Source organism: Oryzias latipes, chromosome 16, assembly GCF_053564925.1.
Source record: "Oryzias latipes strain Hd-rR chromosome 16, Olatipes_Hd-rR_3.1".
NCBI classification, from domain to species: Eukaryota; Metazoa; Chordata; class Actinopteri; order Beloniformes; family Adrianichthyidae; genus Oryzias; species Oryzias latipes.
Genome location: NC_136252.1, coordinates 17,292,925 through 17,314,003, shown reverse-complemented (window position 1 = coordinate 17,314,003; position 21,079 = coordinate 17,292,925). Strand labels below are relative to the sequence as shown.

Sequence of the window (21,079 nt, the reverse complement as noted above, 5' to 3'; positions counted from 1 at the left end):
AAACTTCTCCTTGCCTGGTACTACTTTCTTATTCCACATTTTCCAGCGTTCAATGGATTTCATCTTCCTTTCTTTTTCCTGTTGGCATGTCATAAAAAACAAGGAGTAAACATGACTTTTTTTTGCTGTTTGCTTTTTGGAAACAACACAAAAATGAAAGATTTTGTTAAAAGCATCAATTTGTTTTCTAAGCTTCATGGGTTTCAAAGGTCTCTGGAAACCGACCTAATTTGAATAATTATGTGATTTTTAATTAACCTAGATGGTGGTGGTTTGGATTTTTTTCAGTCTGACTGAAAACACCTGGAAGAATTTGATGGAAGAAAGTGCAGGAATCTGCAGCTGCTCTGTCTCCATTGGGATTGTTTTAAATGGGATTCACAGCTGTTCAATTCAGAAGTTGATAAATGGTTTGAAAAATGGAAGGCATGAAAATGTGACACCCCCCCCCCCCCCCCCCCCCCCCCCATAACTCAAATTACAACTAGTGGTGTTTGTTGAATATTGACAAGAAGTTGCTGATCATCATCATTGGTTTTACGTGTGGCGACTCAACTACCTTCTTGTTTTCTTCATGAGGAGTTCCACCAGTTCACTGGTGCTGTTAAAAAATAATAATAACTATACTACAGTCTCTTTTTTATTTTCTTCATCTTATTGTATTTTTTAATTTGAAGTTAAATTCCCTGTTTAGACGGGAGCTTGACTGAAACGGAATTTCAATTTTTATGTATAAGAAAACATAGATAGACAATAAAGTTTACTTTGACTTTTTTGACCATGAGATGCAACCATCTCTGACAAGTCTGTAGAGAAAATATTGATTTTCTGTTTTGCTACCACTGAGCAGAAACATTGCTGTGAAACATCCTTAAATTCACAAAAATGTTAGCATTGTAATTTAGTGAGACAGATCTTTGTGTTACACGTTTTCCTGATGGCAGCTTTCAGCTAAACCCTTGAACTTATTTCAAATGAAGTAAAATTGTTTTTGATTTCAAGCAGATGCCAAATTAAGGTAAGTTTGGAGCACAAGCAGGTTGCATCAATAGAGATCATGGAGGCAAAGTTGAAGGACACAAGTGTACATTTATGTTTAAAAAAGGGCTTATTGATGGGTTAAAAAAAAAGACTGCTATTGAAAGTTCTCATTTTTCTTTGAAGCATCTAACATTACTTTTTGTTTTGACTTGAACAGCTTTTTAGAATTTGTGTACATCACAGTGACCCATGTTTTTTCCCCTTTTGTTCCAGATGTCATGCTGATGTTGCTCCACTAGTTGCTGAAATGCTTCAAGACATTCTGGGACCTTAGAAGATCTTCATCTTCAATCATAATTGAATCTTTTACTGAATACTTGACTTCATTGAAACTTTTTTTTTTTTTTTTTAAATTCCTTGTTTTCAGATTGTAAGGTAACACTTTCTTGCCACTTCACTTCCTTCCATATGCAGCAAGTAGCAGGGAAAGTGTAACGCAGTTACTTATGAGTCGTTTGTGTGCAGTTTTAGTTTAACAAAGGTCAAAGGACACATTCAGGTGAAATGACAGTCCATTTTATTGTTTCAGAACACAGCAGGCTACAGCAACCAGCGCCTCTTACTACCTTAAACCTTAGTAACAGCATACCAATAGTGGCACTTCTCCACTCTGGTCTTTTCAGACAGTTCTCCCCTCCCCACCCCTCAGCTCCATCAGCCAAACCCCCTTTGGAACAGCAGAGACACATCAGTGTCCGTCTTTAAAGCAAGAAAATAGCTCAATATTTGGACCATGATTTCCAATTCATGTGTTTTATACAAAAGCTACACAATGTTACACTTCATCAGATTACAGCTGATTAACTTTAGTGTTTCAACACCATTAAAATATGTTCCAAGTCTTCACTTGGATGGAACATCACCACTAAACGAAAAAACAAAAGAGAAATTAAAACACTACTTGACTTAAAATACAAGGGATTGCAAAAACAGAAGATGACTTATAATGCAGAAAAATGAAGGAGGGGAAAAAGGCAAGCAATGTCTGGTTTGTACCATTACAGACTGAGAAAACAGAATAAAAAAGGAAAACAACTAAAAGAAGTAAAAAATAAAAAGTACATAAAAAAATTTGTGAAAAACTGATCACTGAGATCAAATCTGTATGTCATGTCAGGGTTTGAACTCGGCCCGCCGTTGGGCCGAGACCAGAAACGAACTGCAGTAAAATCTACTTTGTCCCAATGAAGTTCCCGTAGACAGGAAACTGCTTGCTGTTGTTGAGTCATCTTCAGGCACTTTCTGAAACCCCGCCTCCTCCATATGGGCAAATCACGATGCAGATTCATCCAGATCACATGATACAGCTGCAAAAGGGAGGAGAGGAATTAGTGTGAGGAGGAGGTAAAAAGAAAGGAGAAAGCTCTGAGGTTGGTAAAGGGCCACACACAGAGATCAAACACAGAGTGACCCAACACACACCACTTCACACAGCTCTGCAATTCAGAGCAGTCTGAACATGCAACAACCACAGTGATTAAATCCACTCTTCTCCTTCCTCAGCCATTTCCTCCTGAATCCTCCCACTGTGCTTCAAAGTTACATCTTTAAGAAGTGGTAACCAGTGATTCCAGCTGACAAGGCTACAAAGTGGAGTGAGAAGTCAGTCTTACCTAGTAGAAAGTGTAGTGTAATGTTTATCTCGGTATTTACAGGTCGGTATCAAACCAGGCCAGTTGGTTTGAATCCCCAGGAGGCAGGCCCTCTATCAGTTCTTGGGCATGTCCAAGGTCAGGCAGCCCTTCTACTGGAGGGTAGTCCTGGCCAGGGTGGTGGCCCCCACCCAGTTCATGGTCCAGCATGGGCTCCATGCCCATAGAGTCCCCGCCGTAACCCCCCGAATGGAAGGAACGATAACTTGGGTCTGGGGAAGCAGGGAGTGGATGGAGGAGAGCCAGGGGAAGCAGAGCTGTTGTTAGAAGCGAGTTAACAAACCACGCCATCACAGTAGTATGATCATCCAAACGGAACACTGCACAGCAACACAGCACACAGAACCACGGCTGAGACTACTGCTGCTACTGCTGGGACCAACTATTACACTTATCTTAATGCATGCTTCATTTCACTGAGTTTTGCTGCAGAGGCAGCCAGACTCCAAAAAACACGAGCACATCAAACCTTTGTATTCATGAGTCTGGCTAAGAGGCGCTTTAAGCAGTTAATGCTGGAGCAATGAGAGCAGCACGTAAGAAGATGCCAATTTGAACCCCAAAGTTCTGATTACTAAACAAATTCTAAAGTGCTCAGACATCCAAGCAGCAGCATTTTACTTGATTTATTTGATCATTTTCTTCCTCCATAATACCACATTCCTAAAATGTGGATGTAATTCTGTTAAGATGGGACTGATTTTGCTGCAGTGAAGCATGCAGATTTCACTTACCTTCTGGTCTGTAGCCCAGAGGCTCGCCCTGTGCGCCGATGTCCAAACCCAAGTCTCCAGTCTGCAAAGCAACCCACACAGTAATGAGCAGGATAGAGGAGCTTTCAATGGAATCATGGCATGTAAAAAGGTGCTTCAAGAGCTTCATACCTCATTCCAGGCCATGGGTTCTGTCCTGAAGAGGGAGCTGGTGAGTTCTACAGAGAGGCGCTTCTTGTAGTCTTGAGGTTTGTCTTCTGACATCCGGAACAACACTGCTGCTGCGTATGTTGCTGAGGAAAAAAGTAAATAATGTTTTACTCTAATTTTGATCGATTCTCACAAGTCTAACAAAAGCTGAAGAGTGTTTCTAACAGCAGTATTTTAGCCTGCAGCTGCTTTAAACTGGCCTTGCTGTACGTACCGACTCCCTCATTGCGGCTGTGTAGGAGTTCTGTGAGTGGGGCAGTTGCTCCCTCCGCCTCTATGGCCTCAGCGGCTTCTTTATCCTGGGCCAGCTCACACAGGACCCCTGCTGCTACGCGCTGGATGTTCTCGATTGGAGAATACAACAGCTGCACACAGATGCATCACAGTCAAAAACTTTGTTCAAGAAGCTATCAACGTTCATCAAATTACTTTGTTCTCAATCAGGGGATGGCTCAAACTAAGAGTTTATTTTAACAGTGGAGAAACGGTTTCATATGAACGTTTACCCAACTAAAGAAAAAGCAAGCCATACCTGTACGAAAAGTGGAATGGTGTTGAGTCCTCTGATAACTATTCTGTTGTGAACATCTCTGGCCAGAATATGAAGAGCTCCTGTGCAGCCCTCCACAATCTCTTCCATGCGAACTCCCTCCTAAAAACAGTGATGATAATCGTTGACATCAACACTGCGCTCCTACAGCCACATGGCTGCATAAGCTATAAGCCGTGAAACTACTGAACACGGTGTCCTTACCACAAACTGCTGCTGTGTGCCCCCCATGCTTGTGCGTCTCTGTGTGTCCTGGTGCGCTCTAACCAGCAGCTGAACCAGTCTGGGGATGGCACCCTGCTCCCTCAGAGGGGCGTGGTTTGCAGGACACAGAGCCAGGTTGCGGATCAGACCGACTGTCGCCTGATGGAGCAAAAGAATACATCAATCAGATGTTTTATTCCAATACAGAATCATCTGAAGTATTGCTATAAAATAACAGAACCAGCGCCGTGCCTTAATGAGTGGCCAGTGCGACGGCGGATGAAGTAGTTTGACGACGACAGGCAGGCCGTAGTGCAGCCTGACAGCATTCTGTGCCATCTCGGCATCCTGGTGTCGAGAAGTGAGGTGGCGCAGGGCACAGATAGCGGGCTCTGTGATGTCTTCTCTGTCACCAGCCCGAAGAACGGTGCGAACCAAAGCTTCAATACCTCCAACCTGGAGGGGAAACAACAATGTCAGACAGACAGCCCCACAAATCAAACATAAAAAGTATCTACTATAGATGCAAAAAAGAGCTGCGCCAAAGATTGGATGGTTATATAATAAGAGTGTCAATTATACCTGGCAGACCATCATCTTATTCTTGTAGTTGTTGCAGGTCAGGTTGGACAGAATGCCAGCAGCACAGGTCACTACATTAATGTCGTCACTGCCAAGCAGCTGTACCAGCGTTCCCAGCAGACCCTCCATTCCCTCCTGGAGAGCAACAAGAGTTGATATATGACAGCTAAGTTTCAAAATTTCAGCTGCAAGAACAGTTTCTGTCAAAAACCAACTCAAAGCAGAGGTTAATTCTAAACTAAAGCCCACGGACGGCAGTCCCTGGGCTGTTCTCATCACCTGTTTGGTGGCAGCATCGGACAAGTTCCTGAGAGTCCAGAGGCAGTTCTGGACCAGCCTCTGGCTTGGATCCGTCAGATGGAGTCCCAGAGCCTGCATCCCTCCTGAACAGATAAACCACATTTTAAATAAAAACACACTTCTACATACTAATTCAGGTTAGTGTCACGAAGAGCTTACCAGCTTCAACAATGGCAGGTTTGTTACTGGAGCACACTGACAGGACTTTTAAAACCCGACTTGTTGTCCACAGCAGCTTCTCGTACGTATATGTCCTCATGATGTTCACCAGTGCTTGCGGACCTCCACTTGCCAGAATAATCAGCTAAAACAGAAACCAGGAGACGTTATCTGAAATTGCTAGTTCAGAACAGATTACATCCTAGTATAGTTATCAAACCTCCTCACCTTGCTCTCCTGGTTTCCATAGGCCAGTATCTGGAGGCAGTCCGTGGTGATGGCCAGGAACTTAACGTTGGTTTTGTTGAGCAGAGCCACCATTTTCTGGAGGCCACCAGCTAAACGAACAGCCATCTTGGCCCCTTCCTGGTGCAGCAGGAGGTTGTGGAGGGTCGTAATGGCGTAGAACAGCACAGAGTCCACTGGTGAGCTGCAAAGAACAGGACTATTAGGTCACCAGGAAGTTTCACACAAGAGTTGATGCTTTTAAAAATGAATAACATCGCAGAGAAAAACAGCTTGCTTCAGAAGAAAATTCATAAATGTTCCTCTTCTTCTTACCCAAGCATTTTGACAAGAGCAGGGATTCCTCCAGACTTGAATATAGCTAGGAGTCCCTCTCTGTGGTGGGACAGATTGTGGAGTGTTCCTGCAGTGCAGCGAGCCGTTTCCACATCGTTAGTGTTCTGCATCGTCCTGACAATTGCAGACACCATCTGAGGCGAACGCATGATGGCGTGGCGAGAGGCTTCTTTCTTTGAAAGCTGGTGAACCATCACTGATGCTTTGTTGACTACAACCTGAAAGAGACCATTGCACATGTTACAGCAGGAAGAAAATGTACAAAAAACCAACATGCAAAAAAACTTGTCTCTGATAACTCACACTGGAAGTTAAAAAAAACGTACCTGGTCTTCATCGTTGAGTAGTTTGGTAAGTTCTGGTATTGCTCTGGTGGCGAGCTCAGCATCATCTTGATAGTTGATAAGATTGACAACAGCATGTTTGAGCATCTGTGACGGCTCAGCCAGCCTCTGGACATTAGTGGGGTTTGCAGCATCATACTGTGTGGAGGGGATCTGCATGCCCTCCTCCAGAGTCTCTGGGAACATGGCTGCACGCACCCTCTGAGCACGTGTCATGGCATACTGACCATCGATGTCTAGAGCAAACAGAGGGACAGCTCAGCCTTCTCATACCTGATTTTTCCCCCCTAACAAACTCAATTTTCAAAGACAGTGGAGACACTTCAGCATACCTTGAACTTGGTCCTGGGAAAAGTTCTGGTTGAAGCCCTGCTCCCACTCATACATGACCTGGTTGTTGTCAACATCGTCTTCCTCGGGATTGCCCTTCCCACTGAGGGATGGGGCGGTTGTAGTGGCCCCTGAATGGATGCCTGAATCTAGGTATGACTGTTGCTGCCAGTGACTGACTGCTGCCTTTCGGTCTGGCTCCAAGGCCATGTCCAGTTCCATCAGATCAGCTGAAAGCAGAAAAGAATTCAGAACTTTCGTCCCCAAACAGAACTGAAGGCTCATACGTATAAATAAAGGAAAAAGGCGTTGGTCTTAACCCCATCAACTTACCCTGGGAAGCCATGTTCCTTTCTCAAAATGCAGGCCAACACAGCTTCCTGATCTGTGAAAAAAATAAACTGAATCAAATCATCTGCATGTTGCTTTTCACTCTTTTCATCTCTAACAAAACTCATTTTGTTTCCCCCAGCATAAAAAAACAAAAATCCCCAATAATAAAATAGCACTGATGAAAAATAAATAAAGGCATTGGTTCAAAACAAATGGTCCAGGCAAACAATCTTTCTGCCTTTCTAGAGTTCTTTCCTCCCTCCTCCCTATCCTGGTTCTTTTTCCGTTTCAGAAAAAACATGCAAAGAGCCACAGCTCACACACCAAAGACACCAGTAAGCGTAGCTGCTGATGACTGGAAAAGTCAGGAAGGAGAAGGGAAGTGAAGCACTGGGTGGAGAGGAGGGAGACCACATTCTTTGAATGGCTTTGAAGCTAAAACCACATTATGCAGTAAAGTAAATACTAGCTATGGCAAAAAAAGGAGAAAAAAATGTTCTAAGAAAAAGCTTAAATGAAAAGTAATATCTATTTGTATGGAAAGATTAACATTCTGGGAGAAATATTAAGAAAAAAACAAAAATAATCTCTAATAGAATAAGAAAAAAGTAAAACAGTTTCTAGGACTGTGAATTTAAAGAGACAGGAATCACTGAGCCCTGAGCATATCTGTGGTCACCCAAATTCCACAGAAATACGAGAGCAGGACCCGTTTCAACAACAACATACCAGTCTGCACAAGTTCAGACAAAACGGATCACGATGAAGAATGAGTGAAATGATACTGTTTGATAGATTTTCAGCTAGAAACTGTTCATACTACAACTGTGATACATTTGAGAACTAGCATATAATGAAAGAAAACCTTTTTGTCTTACACAGGTTAAGTTTACACCACGTCTGCTTTAAACATTAGAACATATCCAAAGTCTTCTCTTCACTCCCCAAAAAGCATGATAAAGTGTATGTGAGTCTAAAACACCAATAGTTATATATTTAAACTGGAAACGCTGGCTTTTACTGGTGGAAAGAGACTATGCTAACAGGGACTGCATTAATGGAGAACAGGCAACAACAGAAAAGAGACATGTTAATGTAAAAGATCAAAGATCCACAACATGGCTGTGTACACAGCACAGCAGCTCTGGTGGTTTCCAAGAGTCGCATACTCCAAAAAACAAGTAAGAAGCATTAAATCCCAACTAGAGTTAATGAGAAACCAATGGCTCAGTTCCAGAAGTTTGAAAGGAGGAGTACAAATGACTTTCAAAGATGAACTCCACAATCAAGTAGAGCAGAGAAAAAGTAGTTTAGGCCAAGAGAGAATATTTGATTAGAAAGAGGAGAATAAAGCGATATAACAGTAGTTTTCAAACACTCAAGACTACCAAATAGATTTGTCAAAACAGGAAATGACTGTTCAGTGAGAGGAATCACTCATTTCTCCCCTCATTCTGCATTTTTTAAAAGACTTTCTTTTGAAGCTTCAATGGAAAAGGCTTCAATTCTAAAATATTCAATGCTGTAAAAGTTATGTTCAATAAAACAAGAATTATTTCAGAAAAAGCAGGCACACAAGCTTGAACAAGGGGGAAAATGACTCCAATGGTAACATCAATATAACCAGTTCGGCAGTGAATGCCAGTAGATGTTAAGTTTTTATTTTAGATTAACCACTGTGAAAATACATTCAAGGACCACCAAACAGGGTCAACTTTCGTCCTGTATCGAGTTTCCAACTAAACATTTTTTTGTTCACATCCGCCCCAATAGTTCAAATGACAAACAGTCTTGACTAATGCCCTTAAATTGCTGCTTGTGATGACAAAACTAGAAAACTCGCTGTTCACACGCCATCCTTTCAGCTCTGCTGACTCGCCCTCATTTAAACAGAGACTGGTTTTAATGGGAGCCACATGTCGCATACATGCCTGGATCTCTATCAAACCAATAATCAAAGGCCATAGAGCAGTCCTGGTAACACTGTTACTTACATCTGGCTTACACTGTGGGGAGTTGGAGGGTAACTAAGCAAACTCTGACCTCCAGCTGAGAAAAACAAAGGGCAGCTTAAGTGTAAACTCATTCCATGAACAACAAACTTCTCACTGTAGAAGTTGTTGCATGTCAAGCTCACAGTGCAGCTATAAAATCTCAAAGACAGGTTCCTTTGAAGCCAGACGTGGAATCCAATATGGAGAGCAAGGCCGGGTGCAGTTAAAAGCCGTGTAATTGAAACCATCTGTCACTGCCAGACCCATCGTCCCCTACAGCAACATTTCCTTCTGTATAAAAACAATTAAGCTTTATCTATACTTAAGTCGAAAAATTAAGTATCAAAAAATGTGATTGTAGACAGCAAGTCTGAGAGTACATACACACAAACTTTGAGGCATTGTGGTACTAGCACCAATAACTGCCCCACAATCCTGGTCTAATAACAATGTTCCATTCAAAAAACTCTATGCATTTCTTTTTTTCCCCCTTTATCTTTGTGAAAGCTCACCTGAACTTTGGTCAATTCAAGCATAATCCAAGAAAACACCTGTGCAATTCACCCAACAGTGTAAATGCACCCAAACTTCCCAACAGGTCCAATGTCACGCGTTTTACGTCTCACCTCAGAAGTGGTTCTGGACATCAGAACATTTAGCAATACACAGAAACAGTCAGGGTCAGTCAACAGTCTGTGTGCTCTTGTTTTTGTTCTGACTGATGCTTGTTCTTGGTAACATCACCCCCCCCCCCATTGAACATCTACTGTACCTGCAGTTGTTTGCTCCACTCAAGAGTGTAGTTTGAAAGCTGACCAAATGAAAAGATTTTCTAAATGAACGGGTTTATCTGAAAATACAGAATGCTGCTATAGTGATCCGGCACATACGTGTCGAAATCCACACTGTAACAAGAAATACGAAACCAAAAAAATGGGAGAACCAAAGTTAAAAATAATAAGTACCAGCTTCATTATATAAATGTATGCATGTGTGTAAATAAAACACTAATGTGATGTTAGTAAAAATATTATTGCTCTAGATTTTAGGAATGGAATATCTTTATTTTTCTGAAGAAAAGCACAGCACAGCCAATTGACTCTTTCGTAAAACAAAAAAGAAAAAAAAAAGGTGAGTAAATGTCATTAAAAAAGCTGCAATTTTGGCAAAAGCAGAGAGATCTGCCACGGTAATGTGCAGGGTCAGCAGCACTTTGTGCTGGATGCCAACAACACAATGAGTGTGTGCCTCCCCCCACTGCAGTGCCAGAACTGCAAACACAGGTGCATGATGTGAAGAAACAGGACAAGCATCCTCTGACCCACATCAACACCTCCCTGACTGTTCTACTAATGTTTGCACGCAATAAAGGTGTGGTGAAAACCTGACACTTTTTAGGCAAAACAAAGTATTACAACTCCTAAAATAGCCAGAAAACATGTCAAGGAGAAGCAGGAAAATAGAGGTTTTGTGTCACGGAGAGACCATTTGCAAAGTTAAAGGAACTTTTGTCAAAAGTGGAAAGATTCAAAAACAAAAACCAGACTGGAATAAAAGTGACACCCACGCTTCCTTCGTAGAAATTTCAATCAATCGTCAAAAAAAGCTTTTGCTGACGAGTAGCAGCTTTTTGTCATTCTTTCCCTTGCCGTTTATTCAATTCGGGGATTTCAAAACCACAAAAAAGGCGAATGACCTCAATATTCGGAGGTAGTCTAAACCAAAAAGAGACAAGTAGAGCGACTAAATTATAAAAATAAAGATTTCTGTCATGTTAGTCATTCACTGTATAAGTGAACACAACTTATAAAGTAAACACATCCTAATTTAAAAAATCAGGTTTTGCTGAACCAGTACGCCCCGTTTAACTTGTTTTTTCACATTTGTTTATGTCGCTATAACAGGACAGAAAACCTCTTTTCACGCGCGTGCCTTTCCAGCAGTCTGTTATTGCCCGTGTATGCGGGGGTTGAAACGCATTGAAAGAAAATGCCAACTAAGAAACAAACGCGCTCCCTAAACAATAAGCGCGCCGCCCTGCCTCCTTTCCACAGCTGCTGGCTGCTCCCGACTTTCTTCTCCCAACACCGCTGACTCAAATTTCACACTTTGGCTCCTCCTCGTCTTCCTCGCGAAGCACCACGACGAGGAGGAATTTGTCGGTCTTTGTTTAAAAGGACGAATGAAAAACAGTTGGCCCACAGCGAACTTTGAAAGTTTGTTGCTAAAAGTCTGGTTTAAAAGGTGGATTAAACACCAATATCTCACGCTGTTATCAACATAAAACTTCGAAGGAAACTTCAGCAGAACTGTTGTTTACGCTAATCCAATTTGGGCACGAGACAAATGCTGAATTGCTAGACTTGAGCATAAAAAACAACACAACTGCGTAAGAGTTTTTTTTTTAGCGGAAAAACAACAAAATGGGGATCAAAGAGCTCGGCTCAAGTCGTCCAAACGAGTCAGAATATACTGGAATGTGGCAAACACTGAGCAAGCTAACAGTTAAGCTAACGTTTCCAGTGGAACACCGGTCGAACAAGCTCGTAAACACTTGAGTTGAGTTTACTCTGAATTATCTTGTGTTCTATTAACGCCTTTTTCAATAAATTTCACCACCCAACAATCGCGAGGCAAGAACAACTAGATTCTCGAACCCACTGCGGAAAGTCCGACTATGATGACTAATAAACATTTCCAGCAAGAATTTCGTCCTACGACCAGAAAATCTAGTTAGCGTCGGTCTTGTATAATCCTAAATATTTGCCGTGAAAGCAGCTGACTCGCTAACTGCAGCATCCCGGCTGGACCGCACTCCACAGCCGTATTCATTCCTGCTGGCACTCACACAGAAACGGCAAAAAAGAGAGAGGGAAATATAAACACAACCCCATGTTTTAATGTTCGAACCTACCCTTGTCAATTCAGCAATTCCTTTCAATTGGGTCCTGATAAGAAAAAATACACTTCGAAATGGGGAAAAACTCGAGGAAAAAAAATGTGAAGACAAGCCTCAGCGTGGTGTCCTCCCCCACCTCCTCAGCATGCAGCCAGTGCAGATGCAGGGACTGGAAAATGTAAGATGGCGGCGGATTTATATAGACCGGAGAACACCTACAGTCTTTCCATATCCTGCCATCAGATAGAACAAAATAGAAACAAAAACAACTCCTTGCTAATGATTTGAATTAAACGTGTCAAGGCTTTTATATGCTCATTTAAAAACAATTAACGGGAATAATTCAAGGGATAAAGCAGCTGATATAAGCCTAGGAAGTCAGCCGAAATAAATGCATGCAACTAGAGTATGAATACACAATGGAATGAAGATCCGGCACAATAAAAAAAAGAGGAAATCCGATCCCTTTCCCCGAGTTAGGATGGTCTCGAAGAACAAGGAGAGTTTCTGTCAGTTCATCAAGGTTTAACTATTACCTATTTTAGACATTTAAGACGACAATTTCTGACCAAATGTAATTCTTCTATTCTTATTTGACCTTGCACATACACAAGAAAAAAAGATTTAAAGGGAATGCTATTAGTCTGAGTTTGAAATTATATATATATATGAAGTATTCTAATAGCCATTATTATTATTATTATTATTATTATTATTATTATGTATTGCACTTCTCAACAAATGTTTGGAAGTGAAAAAAAACTGTTTCCTTTTTTCTTCTTTTAACATTTTTTTTATTTGCTCTGACTAACATTAAAAAGTTATTCAACTGGTTGGAGCACCTTTTGTAAGCTTCCTTGTACTCTGCAAGAGCTCACTTGATGAGTCAGTAAAGGCTTCAGTAAATCTTCAGTTACCTTTATGTGCAGTGAATGGATGAATATAAGTAGTAGTTTGAGGGGCCATTGCGTCAGTCACTCATAAGATTGGCTGAATCAAAACAGCAACATAGTATATCTCCATTCATGACTCCACCCTGTGCCATGAAATTGCAACATGAACAATTACAGTAACCGAGAGTGTTATATTTTATTTTGAGCCGTTTTCAAACCACAGTGAGAATTACTGCTGCCACTCAGTTAAAAATAGAGCTGTGTGCAGCTTCAAATCAACTGGCTTCACTTCTCAGCAGTCACATGATTTCACAGGAGCACACTCATACAATCAAAAAGGTAAGAAAAAAGCGGCACAGAGAGTAACTTCATGTTGACGGGATGGCAAAACATTTAGGGTAGCATGTATTTTGATTACAGTCCAAAAACAGTGTGTGTAGAGGTTTAGTGCTCATACTTGTTAGGTGACATACTTGTGATCAGACTTCAGCTGATCTGCATGTCCTTTTGTGAGGTACACAACTTCAACCTTTTCCAGTATCTATACCTGGCATCAAACAGTATAGAAGCTGATGCGGGTCAGATGTTAAAAAATAGATCTTTGATGAATTATCATTACGCAAATGATAAAAAAAAACATTCTTTGAGCTAAGAGAACGCTACACAAGGTGTCTGACACAACTGTGTTTGAAAACAGTATCACATTAAAGCTTTTTTAATACAAAAACCTGCTTTTAATTGGTGTAAAATATGAGTCTGAAGCATCTGTGAGAAATTACAGCTGCTGTTAATGATTGATATTGTAAATGAAGTCAGAGAAACATTTGTGACTATGAGCATCTGTCATTTCTCCTGAATGTTTTGAATATAATAACTGTGTTGCAAACAAGAAAGTAGAGTTAAATTGCCTGGTTGAGATCTTTATTATGTAGCTTCAGCGGCACAATACATCTCAAAAATAGTACAAGTGAATAATAATAGTAATGAAAAAACAGTGAAAAAAACAATCTGGTCAGAAGTTCGAATCAAGCCATTATAGCAATTTAATCACATTCAGTTTCTCAAAGCCGGTGAGCACTGAGTCTGGATTAAGAGCAGTCAAAATCTGATTTCGTTTACGGAAAATCCCCTTGAAGTCTAATCTGTGTGTATGAAAGTCAGAATCAAGCTAACTCTCTGCATTTGGGCATTTCTGGAAGTCCTAGAATGTCCTTCAAGGTTTGCTCTATAGCTAAAGCTGTCGATAAAAAACAATTCGATGGATTTTACTCATTTACAACCACCTTCTTTTAATCAGCAACCCTTCTGTTTTTTATGCCAGCCAATAGCAATGCATCCCAACAAGGTCAACATGTAAAAAAAACAAATTCAGAAAAATGAGGGTTCATTTGTGAAATCTGTGAATCAGTGTTCATGCATCGGACAGAGAAGCATAGTGTCAAATACTGAAGCACGTAGTTTAATAAATAAACGTTTCCACTTTAGTCAAGACTGAATGTTTTATTTTAAATAAATATGAGGAAAAGATTTTGAGTGAAATATGTTTTTTAACCCATGGATTGTATCCGTGCATAAAGGCTGCAAACATTTTTCATAAGCAGTCCATGTGGGTCAGACTCAATCCTCTCTATCTAATCACCAGAGGTCTAGGACACGTGAGGTAAAAACATCCCATTTTGGTTGATTCTGGCGAGATCCTGCCAAAGAATAATCCATAATGCTCGTGGAAGGGCCCTCCATCCAACAGACTGTGCTGAAATAACACAGATTGTTCTGTTCCCAAACACGCTGTGGTTCTCTAATGACCCTGCGCTGCACTGCTTCAGGAAGCCCACACAGCACTTGCTCTTCCAGCTGGAGAGGCCGTTTCATTTCCCCCCTCAGGCAGCTTGAGGAGTTTGCTGAATATTTACCCTGGAAAATTATTGACAAATGCAGATTGATTTGGACATAAAAAAACAGGATAGTTTGGAGGAAGAAATACACAGTAAAAACCAGTTAGATAGTGGGAATTTGAATCAGTCTTTTTTTAAGCAAAGCTCCTTTTCTGTCAGGCAAAAAGCAAGTTTTTAAATACTTGTAGTAGAAGAATTAGTTGCAGTTATATTGCAATATTAGTGAAAGTTTTTCAACTGATTTATTGTGCTTTTCCAATGGCTGCTAAACAACATGCCGGTCTGCGTTCAATTTGTAATAAAAAAGGAACAGGTAGTGTGTTCAGAGAAAAAAGGGATGCTAAACCAGTTTAACTGCATTTGTCAAATCAAAACACGGTTTGAGTTAAGGCTCCAGAATAAACTGCTCCAGAAATGTGAGGTTTTAGAACAGAAACCTGGGCTACGAAAGCAGAATAAAATAAAAATACAAAGTCTACTAGAACCAGTTCTCTGTACTCTGTGCGGTATTAAGAGCTCACACCACATAAACCACTTCCCAGAGGGAACACTCATCCTGTGCAGGAGTCAGATTCATGATGAAACTGAATGTATGCACATGAGATATGTGCCTGCAGCTGTGGTTGAACGGTAAACAACCACATGATACCTCAGAAGACATCACAACACAAACGACACAACTAAAGCAGGTACCTCTTAATCCCATGCTTGCAACAAATAAACAGATTATGTTCAATTTGGTTTATCATGCCCTCTCTTAAACAAAATACTGATGTCTGCTTAGTGTCTTCATATAATTCTTAAAATGGATGGTGGCTTAAATTTTCCATAAGTGGCACTCTTAAATAGAGAAAAATATATATATTTTTTTCAAATCGAGCATTTTTGATGCAACTATCCATACATACGTGTACGAGAGTGTATAAGTATGCAGTACAAGTATTTGGTGCAGTGTCGCTATTGCAGCGGAGCAGAGACTCCTACAGAAATCCTCAAATCCCAAGAGAGAGAACTGCCACATAGACACTCACCAGCGCAGGCCTGAGGGGTGTGGTTTTTTTCTTTTGCAGTGAAAGAAAGGGGCAGCACAAAGCTATAGATAGGGGCAGACAAAACAAATATACCCTCACACTCACACACACCCACAGAGACATTAAAGGCCTGTGATCAGGCAAGCGAGGCCTCATGAAACAAATCATACTTTTGGACGTGTTAATTTAAAGTGCAAGAGTCTACATTTTTTTAATGTGAAAATTATTATTTTTTCATCAAACTAACGCCTTTTGCAGCATGTAATGAATCTGCTAAGTTTCTATGAATAAACACAATTTATTCTTGCACATGTTTGGGTTTAACATCACTTTCCTTTTTTTTTTACTTGAAAGGGAAAATTGCATTCATGCAACTTAATTCATTTTAAAGTAAACCAAGTTTAATTTTTTCTATTTAAAAAATAAAACATGATTAAACCTTTAGATGTGCCAATTAAAACACCAGGCTAGCTTGTTAGGTGTCCCTCTTCAAAACTTGTAATCCGGTGAGTGTGAAGAGGAGGATACCAAATTCCCATCCAAGAAGAAGGTGAGAGGACACTGCATGGACCACACATTTGACTCCGAGTTCTGGAGGATTATTAGGATTGGGCGGCATAAGCCGATATAGGAAACAATGTCAGCGAGAGGTTGACATAAAAATGAAGCAAGGCTGTAACGCAGTGCAGGAAACCATGTTGAGGAGAGACTCTTTTGTTGGCTACAAGCTGCTGACGGGGAGCTGAATAGAGAGAATACTGTGGTGCTGAACTAATACAGGAAACAATAACCTGATTTCCACAGCCGAGCCAAGTGGGATTAAGAGTTCACCACACTAGACATCAAAGGCATCCATTTAAACCGCCCGGATGGCATTTCACCTGCCTTCTACGAATCCTGTGTTATAACAAAAGCTGCCGAGGTACTACACCACATTACTGGTTGCCATGGTAAAGGTCCTCCAACCTGCATCTATCCTGCACAGAGAGGTAATGCTTACACTGATTTCGGCAAGGAGAAATTGAGGGTCTGGGAAACGGAAAGTGCTCAAAGCCAGTGGCAGCTGCTCACATGGTGCAGCTGTGTGATGCAGAGCCGGCGAGATGTTCCTGTAAAATCACGCTGAGATTTTTTGCTCTGGATCCATCACACTTAAGCAGAGCAACAAAACACAGTGACAAGCGCAGCAAGCCTGTGTACAAGAACTCTGCTGACAGTTTTGCTCTCCTATTTCAGCTTTACTTTATCATTCCAAATAATTTCCTCAAAATGTCTCCGTTTTATTATATAGAAAGATGACAGACAGAGCTCTCACTGGATTTCAATCAATGCCATGAATATGTTTTCTACATTAAGCTATCACATGTTGTATTTCAACTCATGTTGCCGTGTTGAAATTCAACTTCTAATAAAAAGCTACCGGAGCTGAAAGGCTTAAAGCTCTTCAGAGTCATTTATCAAATGGATTATCTTCAGCAGCTGCTTATTAAAGCCTGTCACATCTGGATTTAGATGACATTCGTGTCACATCCTCAGCAGGGCATCATCCTTATTATTTTATTATCATTATTATTCCAAAAATGATTACAAACTGAGAAATTATTTTTAAAAGCCCAATGAAATGATGGCTTGATGGGAGATAATGTGGAAATGATAGATGCTATTTGGTACCCCATATTACTACATCAAAATACATGCGAATGCGGAAATTCATATTCTAGAATTTGTAACAAAAATCTTTAGGTCAAAACTGTGGGAAGAAGTTACCAACATAATGGCTGGCAAAGCTAGAAGAGAAAAGGAAAACAATGATTATGTGTAGAATTATAGAAAATAAAGTAATGACTGTGCTGGTATTTACCCCCAGTTTGCTCTGTAATTATAATCTGGTTCTCCTCAGTAAATTAAAGCAGTAGACATTAACAGCTGTATCCCATTTATCTGAAATCATCTTTCCGCAGCAGAAAACAGCATCCTGCATGGCCGTCTGCGGCTCACCTTTAGCTAATCAATTTAGGAAGCCTCCCGAACAGTTCAATATTAACAGGGACAGGCTTGTTATATCCATTTTTATTAAGAGTGAAGACTCTGTCATTAGCAAATCAATTGCAGATTCTCTTCACATTTGAAACAAATTCAACAGTGAATGGACTCGAATGAATGGCTGCCCTCCCCCTCTGTGATTCAGTGACACGGAGCTGGTGGGAAAGCCTCCACTGCCGAATCATCCCGATAACTTCTCCCTTTGCCAAAAGCTGCTTATAGACAATAATGTCAAACGGCCACAGAGGCAACCTCAAGCATGACCGATCCTCTGCAGGTCTGCATCACAATACAAAAATGAGGAACGCACTCAAAAAAAAAAGGGAAAAAAATGACGCTTTTTTGGTTCAAGATCCCCCCAAAAAGGTCCCAATTACAATGAAAAAAACATTACAATATTAAAAAGCAATTTGCCTAAAAAAATACATTTTAAACTTAGTGTCCCTTCCTGCATGAACGTCACAAATTAATGTTAATGATACAGGACAGCAAGGTCTATTGGAGATGATTCTATAAAATTAATTGAACCTTTTTCTTTTTTTTTTTACAGATTAAAATAGAAACCTTGTATCTGAGGGAGTAATAAAACATAAAATAACACAAAGCTGGATTGAAAAAAATGTTAGTCTTTTTTGATGCAGATGTTGTAAAAGTGATTCCAGAATAATTTATTTTATCTTCATTTGTATTATATTAAAATCCCCCCCCCTCTAATACTGTATAAAGAAAAAACTTTTTTTTTTAAGTGGGGAAATATATAAAAGATAAAGGACACAATATGAGTAAAAAATGCTTTTTGACTTTGCGACTTTTTTGAGGCCAAGAAAGTGTAATTACTTTCCCATCATAGCATTAAAATGATAAAACTCTTATCATTTGGCTTTGGTGTAGACAAGGTTAAGTGTACATATATAGATATATATGCTTCCAGCATAGATAAGACATCCATACACTGATAAGAAGGCTGACGCACGCAGCTACTGGGAAAGATAAAACAACATGAACTGCAAATGAACATTTTAAAGAAATGTTATTTGAATTGACCAAATGTCAAAAAACACTTCAAGTAATTTGATGCACATCTCTCTTTTTACGCTCTTTTCTGTACTGAAATGTTCATTTTGGATTTCAAAGCTATAATGCCATTGAATTTCTTTTATGTTTAACAAAAATAAATATCCAAACTTAACATTACATGTTTTACTCTATATTACTTTTCACAAGCTGACAAATAAGTTCTCTTCTACACCTTAAAATATTAACCATGCTCAAAAAACACTATGTTGTCACACACACAAAAAAATCCATCAAAGGAAATAAATAAATAAAAGATGTTGAGTCACATGAGTCACATGAAAGCCAGAGGGGGAGCTGTGTTTGAAAAAGGAGGAAAAACTGACTTTTTTAAAGCATTTGTTCCCCTGTTTATAATAACTGAATTTACAGCAGGTAAGGTCACCTTTTTAATATAACCCACGTAAAATACAGAATAGAACATACATAAAATGATTATTCTCGAAGAAAAACATTTTAGGAATAATAACAAAAACAATTCTAGCTAAGATAATAAATATTTTGTTAATTCAACTGTTTCTATCCTGGTAGTTTTTCAGTGTCTTTAAAAGAAGTTTAACAGGATGCTATGGCAGTTCAAAATGTAATAACCAAAAGGCCTAAATTTCTATTTCAATTGTTTGTTATGTTTCATTTATTCATTTGGGTTAATCCATAAAAGTTATTTGAGAATGTTGTTTTTTTTTTTGGTTTGTGTAATGTTACATTGAATGTTCAGTTAAAAACTGAGACTAAGCTTCAACTTAGACCCAGTACAGGCACGAGACAAAAAAAAGTAAAAAAAGAAACAGTCTGCAGTGCTTAAATTATTCACATGTTATTGTTCAGATTATTTAACAGCAGTTTATTGATGATAACATGTTTCTTTTTATATATGTTGAAAGATTGTTTATTGCAAATATATATTGCAAGAAATAAGAATGACTAAAATATGCCAAATAAGTCAAATAATCAAATAATAAATTAGATTTTTTAACCTAAGTGTCTTTTATTTTCATTCAGTCACTTAACAAAAAAAAATAAAATGTAAAAAATCGCAACCTGTATGCAAAATTACAAGATAGAAAATGTTCTGTTTTATTGCATAAATAAATGACATCAGTTACCTGAACTTAAAAAAAAATGTCCAGAAGCTAAAGAGCATTCATCTTTTAACAAAAAACATTGCACAGCTAATCTGAGGAAGCTCCACCCTGCTTCTGTGTGAAGTCTAGGGAAACAAATCAGCATCTTACGAAAATGTGAAGCGACAGAAGCGACACAAGCTAGGAACAATGATGGCCTGTTCCACTGAGCACTACGTTAATCCATTTAAGACACAACAGACGTGCAGCAGCTCATCTGGTATACCAACCCCAAACAATTTCTTCGTCCGTTTTTATGATTAAATAATTCTTTATTTATGTTTACCTGCAAATGTGCAGTCTAGACTTTATTAACAGTGAAAAACCGTGATTTGGATTTCCTGAGCTTAAAGAATAAAACAAGCCTCTCTGCTTCGTGGCTCTTGGCTGAGGTCTGTGCAATTTTTCATAGTCTCTTCTGCCTTGCCTGTTCTTTCTGCTGAACATTACCTTAACAAAAGCCTCTCTCACACTCACAAACATCCTCTCCACCAGTATACACAGACAGGGAGACAAAATGGCTGAATAGTGATGGAGGGGCTGTATGCTCCTTTATGTGTGGACTAATCAGCCAGCACTAACATGTGACAACACTGCACTAACACTCTTCTCCGAAAAGGGACATTGTCCCTTGAACACAGAGAAAAACCAACACTCTTTCGATACCCTGACAACGAATGAGTAACAGACATTTTCAGCCTTCAACGATATTCTTCAGACAATTAATAAATAAGATCTCCTTCTTTTATTTATGCAAATCAGTGAGTTGACCGATGTATTTATATTTTTAAAATAAAATGTATGCATATATATATATTTTTACACGTTTACAAGTTTCTTTTAAAGGAGCCTGCTGTGGGACACGAGATAAGTGGATGAGGTCTATTTTGTTAAGCCTGCTGCTATGATATTCTACACACACACACACTTACAGTATACTTGGTATCCTGCAAAACCTGCCTGTGTCCAGCTCTGCTGCGTTTTTATTTATTTAAACAACACCCTTTATTTTTCATAGATAGATAGATAGATAGATAGATAGATAGATAGATAGATAGATAGATAGATAGATAGATAGATAGATAGATAGATAGATAGATAGATAGATAGATAGATAGATAGATAG

At 39.5% G+C, this 21,079-nt stretch overlaps 2 protein-coding genes across 23 annotated transcripts in view; one reads left to right on the top strand and one right to left on the bottom strand.

The window, feature by feature from the left end:
• The window catches only part of ulk4 (unc-51 like kinase 4), a 73,568-nt gene extending 71,905 nt beyond the window's left edge, over positions 1-1,663 (top strand). For all 20 annotated transcript variants that reach the window (XR_013648238.1, XR_013648237.1, XR_013648236.1 and 17 more), the window contains one exon: positions 1,255-1,663. Coding sequence is in view for 17 of the 20 variants with exons in the window: in XM_078933099.1 (XP_078789225.1) it covers positions 1,255-1,315 (61 nt within the window). In the remaining 3 variants the exon portion in view is untranslated. The remainder of the gene's footprint in view (positions 1-1,254) is intronic.
• Positions 1,542-21,079, bottom strand: part of ctnnb1 (catenin (cadherin-associated protein), beta 1) — a 35,728-nt gene continuing 16,190 nt past the window's right edge. The window contains exons 1-17 of one of the 3 annotated variants that reach the window (XM_004077778.4): positions 11,909-12,274; positions 7,001-7,052; positions 6,670-6,897; positions 6,320-6,573; positions 5,973-6,211; positions 5,640-5,841; positions 5,412-5,556; positions 5,232-5,335; positions 4,953-5,087; positions 4,623-4,826; positions 4,371-4,529; positions 4,149-4,268; positions 3,831-3,981; positions 3,578-3,699; positions 3,428-3,488; positions 2,655-2,905; positions 1,542-2,348 (exon numbers count right to left, since the gene is read on the bottom strand). In XM_004077778.4, coding sequence (XP_004077826.1) covers positions 2,691-2,905; positions 3,428-3,488; positions 3,578-3,699; positions 3,831-3,981; positions 4,149-4,268; positions 4,371-4,529; positions 4,623-4,826; positions 4,953-5,087; positions 5,232-5,335; positions 5,412-5,556; positions 5,640-5,841; positions 5,973-6,211; positions 6,320-6,573; positions 6,670-6,897; positions 7,001-7,013 — 2,352 coding nt within the window. In that variant the 5' untranslated portion in view covers positions 7,014-7,052; positions 11,909-12,274 and the 3' untranslated portion in view covers positions 1,542-2,348; positions 2,655-2,690. Of the gene's footprint in view, positions 2,349-2,654; positions 2,906-3,427; positions 3,489-3,577; positions 3,700-3,830; positions 3,982-4,148; positions 4,269-4,370; positions 4,530-4,622; positions 4,827-4,952; positions 5,088-5,231; positions 5,336-5,411; positions 5,557-5,639; positions 5,842-5,972; positions 6,212-6,319; positions 6,574-6,669; positions 6,898-7,000; positions 7,053-11,908; positions 12,275-21,079 lie in introns of those variants that run through there. The other 2 variants (XM_078933116.1, XM_020710053.2) reach the window with 2 other exon arrangements.